At 41.9% G+C, this 5,715-nt stretch overlaps 1 protein-coding gene across 3 annotated transcripts; it reads left to right on the forward strand.

Annotated features, from left to right (window-relative positions):
- Positions 1 to 2,693: 2,693 nt before the first annotated feature.
- LOC136538644 (probable anion transporter 7) lies at positions 2,694 to 5,395 on the forward strand. Of its 3 annotated transcripts, none has more exons than XM_066530610.1 (3): positions 2,694 to 2,829; positions 2,995 to 3,183; positions 3,538 to 5,395. In XM_066530610.1, the coding sequence occupies exon 3, from the start codon at positions 3,784 to 3,786 to the stop codon at positions 5,092 to 5,094; it is 1,311 nt and encodes a 436-aa protein (XP_066386707.1). In that variant the 5' UTR covers positions 2,694 to 2,829; positions 2,995 to 3,183; positions 3,538 to 3,783; the 3' UTR covers positions 5,095 to 5,395. The 3 variants fall into 3 exon arrangements, with proteins under 3 accessions (XP_066386707.1, XP_066386708.1, XP_066386709.1); XM_066530611.1 differs by having other exon boundaries at positions 3,548 to 5,395; XM_066530612.1 differs by lacking the exon at positions 2,995 to 3,183 and having other exon boundaries at positions 2,737 to 2,829.
- Positions 5,396 to 5,715: the final 320 nt, after the last annotated feature.

Genomic DNA, 5,715 nt, shown 5'->3' on the forward strand with positions numbered 1-5,715 from the left:
AGGAGAGGAAGAGCTTTGCCCCGCCCTTTTCAAAAGAGCTATGGCCCTCCCCCACTCTGGGTCTAGTCCTGCCTTCCTGTCTGTCACCCTGTGCCGAAGCTCTGCTCGTGGACACCTAAAGACGAGTCTATCTCCTGTCCTCGTTTTGGAGGAATAGGCTCGTCCTAAATCTTTGACGAACATTCTTACTGAGTGACATTTCTATCTTTTGTGATGTGACTCTAATCCGGGTAGCCTTTCTCATCTCCGTGAACCGCTCAACCAATTGTAAACTAGATTTTAGAGTGTGAGGCGATTGTTTCACACAACGACTACGACTTTCTCAGCTTTCTTCTCTCTACATCATAACATTCTACATGATTTTGTATGAGACGACCTACGAGATTATTGATATATGTAGCAATGGTTTTTTTAGTGCCTTTTGGTCTTCCTCGGTGAGCACCATCCACCTGTACATACATATGTTACATCTTGTTATGTAGGACAGTTATAATCAACTTGAAGCATTCCATCATGCCAGTTCGTTTTTATTTCGAAAACGGATGAATTGAGAAGGCTTTGCGGCAGAGATTAAGAAACATTATCACCATTGGTATCTTGTCCATCTTTATCTAAGTTTTTTGGTCATAATGTAGCTTGGGCATATTAATGTAGGATGTGACGGGTTCGCATTGATTTTCTTCTGTTACTGAAAACGATAGTGGCCAACAACATGTAAATAATATTAACTAGAATGGCTATAAATCCTTAGGCCGGCGTCGGTCGAATAATTGATACATGTCCTAGAAAGCATGATTTTGGTAAACAACTAAGTACGTAGAACTTTAGCTCCACATGTAGTATAATGCAAGTTGCCCTAGGTCTAACACTGTTATAAATATTGATTCTAAAATTCTCTTGGTCGTTTTGGGAGCAAAACATACGATATAAGTAATTGGTCGACACCTATTATAAATAAATATAGTATTCTGACATTCCTTCTCGCTTCCTCAGATATACGAATTTCCGTGTCTGTGACGTCTCAAAATCACCAATGCGAACTCAGAGATATATATATATTTTTTTATCACCGATGAAGATTAGGATTCACCTCTATTTTTCTTTCTTTTTAATTGACATTGTGGATCACATTTCCCAATAGTTGTCTAGTTGTGTTATAACATTGTTGTCTATATATGAAGATGTTTTAGAGAAACTCCAACAAAAACCCTCAAATCAGGTTCCTACTTACAATTTCAGAGCTCCTCTCATTTTTTAAGATCTGATTTTTTTCAACTACTCCGGCAGCAACCATCAAATCCTCAAATTCAGTTTTGATTGACACGAGCACAAAGGACCGCTATTCTTCCCGTCCGGCAGAGCTGCTCGCCCGCTACTGCAGGGGCTCGCCGGGGTAGAAATCAATTTAGGGCATGTTTGGATTCTATCTGCTAAAAATTAGCACTATGTTTGAATGTTAATTAGAAAGGCTAAATGTGAATTAATTTTAAAATTAATTACATAAACGGTGACTAATTGACGAGGCAAATCTATTAATCATAATTAGCCCTTGATTAGCCTATATTTTTTTCAAGGAAAGAAGAATTATACTAGATAATAGCCAGATACATCAACACGTTACAAGTACTCTGGAATACATTACATATATCCAAAAACTGAATTCATCTAAGTTGCCATCTAAATTGCACTTACGTTGTGAATAGCTCCAAATCTGAAAACCAAACTTTTATGACGTTTTGTATGGATGACCGCACAGGTAAACACTTAGCAAAAGGCTTGAGAACAGATGCCCAACAAACGACGACCAACATTCCTGCAGGCGAAATTGAGAAACTTCTTTCTTGTATCTTCCTTCTTCTTTTTTCTACCACCGAAGAATGAGGAAGACTGATATAAAACTTATTCTCCTTCATCGTGGCTAGATCTAACCACAACAAAACGGAGATGGCTGAATGGTTAAAGCGCCCAACTCATAATTGGTAAATTTGCGGGAAGAGACCGGAGAAAATTATTCCACGGTGGCGACATCATCTCCGTCTTATTGTCACCATCCGGAAAGAAAAGTCTTCATGTCGACATGCTGATGAAGTTACTGACGCCGTAGTTGCTGCCCTCATCTTCAACGGAGCCGCCAAGGAAAAAAATGATTGCACCTTGCCCCCTCGCCGTCGCCGGAGAGGAGGAGATAAATCCTCAATACCAAAAAACTTAGCATAGAGAGACCCTAATCCTAATGACTCGATCTACTATAAAACTTATTAAAAACCATGGATCCTAACTCCCTCCAGTCTCCGGCGAGATACCGAAGGAGGAAGCGAGGGGGACCAGTGATGGTGGAAGGCAGGGCGGCGGCGACGACGACGGCACTAGGCAGTCACGAGGAAGAGGCTAGTCGTCGGTTCAGATTAACCTATGTTTACTGTAGCACCATATAAGCTAATCATGGCCTAATTAATATTAATAGATTCGTCTCACTAATTAGTCATCGCTTATGCAATTAGTTTTGAACTTAGTTCACGTTTAGTCCTTCTAATTAACGTCTAAACATGCTGCTAATTTTTAGTACTAAAGCCCTTAGATATCATATAAATTTTGTCTCCTAGGTTTATAATTTTAAATAAAAATGGTTAAACAAATCCACGGCCCTGAATTTTTGTTCTCCCACCATCCCCCGCGTCTCCGCACGACGCACACTGTCTCGGGTTCTGTTCTCTCCTGGTTCTCCCGTGCCCCGCTCTCTGTCTCTAGTGGCGACGACTGCGCCGCCGCCCTACGCCAGGTGCCCAGGTCTCCATCTTCTGGGCTGCGGCGGTGACGAGCACCCACCAGGTGCGCCCACCTCCACTCGTTCGTCCCTGCTGTGCGAAACCGAGCACCCATACCCTAGCTGAAAGCTATTTGTACTCGGATCTGATCTGATCCAATTACAAGTGTGTTATGCCTAAAAACTCATTCCCCCCCCCCCCCCCCCCCCCCCCCCCCTTTTTTTTGCAGAGATTATTGGACCCATATCCTTTACTGGGTCCGCTCCTGGATTCGAGCTTGAGGCCAAGTTAATTCGAGCTCTGAGCATTTGATTTCTAGTATCTTGCAAGCAAAAAGCTAGCACTTGGAAATTGGATTGGAATCCGAGTAAGATCTAGCTCAGACAGTGCAAGGGGCAGGTCATTTTCTCTGGCCAAGGTTTGTAATATCTTATAGCAAAAGCTTGCTTCTCACTACTTGGATTTTAGCAAGATCTGGCTCCCATAGTGTAGACTTGTAGACTGGCGTGTTCAGTCATTTCCTGGAACAACATTTGTTTTTCATCTATAATCCAAAATCCAAGTCTACTTATCCAATTCTTGTTGTTTCCTCCCCGGAATCTCTGGGTTGTAGAGGTTGTGAAAGGTTTTATATGCCTTTAGATCACCCTTTTAAAAAACATCAATCATGCTAAAATCTTGTGCATAATTTCGGCTACTCTTTTAGTTGGTCAGCTAAATTGAAGTATCCATTTGGAGTTCTAAATGTTGCTCGTCTGTTGTTTTTGGGCAGGGCTTTTTAGTTCAGTGCAGCATATCAAGATTGTCTCTGTTAATTTGTGTATGAGATCAGTTAACTGATAAGGACATGTGAAGAACCAATGATCAGTAATTTGTACACTTACAGATTGTAGTATCCTATGAGATGGACGGAAGAGAATCAGGCTTATGGTAAATCCTGGTGAATATTCATGGGAGGTCAGCAAGGTCTGGCCTGACTAAGACTAGTAAAAAAATAGTGCTTCATCTCAGATCATCGATGGTGAGAATGAGGTTCCCGAAACGTTATCTCATAGTATTGCTGACATTCATCTGCACAAATGTTTGCTACATTGAGCGCGTGGGTTTCTCGATTGCTTACACTGTCGCAGCTGATGCCATCGGTGTGAATCAAGCCAACAAGGGCATGATACTGTCTATGTTCTATTGTGGTTATGTTTTATCACAGATTCCTGGTGGATGGGCAGCACAGAGAATAGGAGGCAGACGTGTTCTGCTACTGTCATTCGTGTTGTGGTCTATGATATGTGGTTTAATTCCACTCGATCCCAACAGAGTAACCATTCTGGTCCTATCTCGCCTATTTGTTGGTGTAGCACAAGGTTTCATATTTCCTGCCATTCACACTGTTCTGGCGCAGTGGGTGCCACCACAGGAGCGCTCTCGCTCGGTATCTCTCACTACCTCAGGGATGTATCTTGGTGCAGCCTGTGGCATGCTTTTCTTCCCAAGTCTAGTGAAGAACACGGGACCCCAGTCAGTTTTCTTTGTTGAAGCAGTGTTGGGAGTAGCATGGTCTGTAATATGGTTGAAATTTTCCAGTGACCCACCTCGTACTGATCTTCCAAAGGTATCAATGCCAAAAGTGGCATCTCGAGACATGATTAAGGCACAGGCAGGAGGGGTTGTCGCACCTCGAACAGTAAAGATCCCATGGCGAAGGATAATATTCAGTCTACCTGTCTGGGCAATCGTTGTAAACAACTTCACCTTCCACTATGCCCTGTATGTTCTTATGAACTGGCTCCCTACCTATTTTGAGCTTGGACTTAAGCTTAGCCTCCAGGATATGGGTTCCTCAAAGATGCTTCCCTATTTCAATATGTTCATCTTCTCCAATATCGGTGGTGTGATTGCTGATCACTTGATTACAAGGAGGATTTTGTCTGTTACCAAGACAAGGAAGCTTCTGAACACCATAGGGTTCATTGTCTCAGCATTTGCACTCATGGTCCTTCCTTTATTTAGCACACCCTCGGGCACTGTAATGTGTTCAGCGATATCCCTTGGTTTTCTTGCTCTAGGAAGAGCAGGGTTTGCTGTAAACCATATGGATGTTGCTCCGAAGTTTGCAGGGATAGTAATGGGGGTCTCAAATACGGCAGGGACACTGGCTGGAATTGTTGGTGTCGGCCTCACTGGGAATATTCTGGAGGTGGCAAAGGCTTCTAACAAGGATCTAACAGACTCGGAAACCTGGAAAACAGTCTTCTTTGTTCCAGCATACCTTTGTATTTTCAGTTCTGTCATTTTTTTAATCTTTTCAACTGGCGAAAAGATCTTCGAATAAAGGGTGATTATTTTTTGCCTATTCTTTTCTTCTCATTTACAGTGAGGCAGGATAGCAAAACGGGAATTTCACATGTATCGGTAGCATTTGTTACTAAATTTCAGATTTCAGACTGCATCATACACATGATCTAAAGTTATGTCAGGAAAACTCACATTTTCATTATGAAGACTCATCTCATTGGCACAGTCACACTCACACGCTGAGTGCGCAGCTAACAGAATTTGATGTGCACCAAGTTTATCTTATCTTCTTGGTTTTGGTACATATAATCTCACCCAAAGTTTGTCAAATTCCCTTATCTTTGCCCTGCAATGTAAACATATATGATCCCAATGAGAATAAACGGCATTGCCATTTGCGTATCTGCATGACCCTTGTTGAGTTTAGGCAAATTCACTAGCTTTAATGCTCTGAACCATTTTTCGTCTTTGGATCTTTATTTGAGTTGTGGTCATAGACTTGGTCTTTCAAGCATTTGCTGAATTCACGATTCAGGTGAGCATGTGTGTTTACTTAGTACTATATGGTGTTTTTTTCTGCCCAGATGATATATTGCCTTGGTTAAATGCTTATCCTTTCTCAATTCTTCATTCATCCTTTTTGAAGTTATTTTTTCTT

This window comes from Miscanthus floridulus, chromosome 2, assembly GCF_019320115.1.
Source record: "Miscanthus floridulus cultivar M001 chromosome 2, ASM1932011v1, whole genome shotgun sequence".
NCBI lineage: Eukaryota > Viridiplantae > Streptophyta > Magnoliopsida > Poales > Poaceae > Miscanthus > Miscanthus floridulus.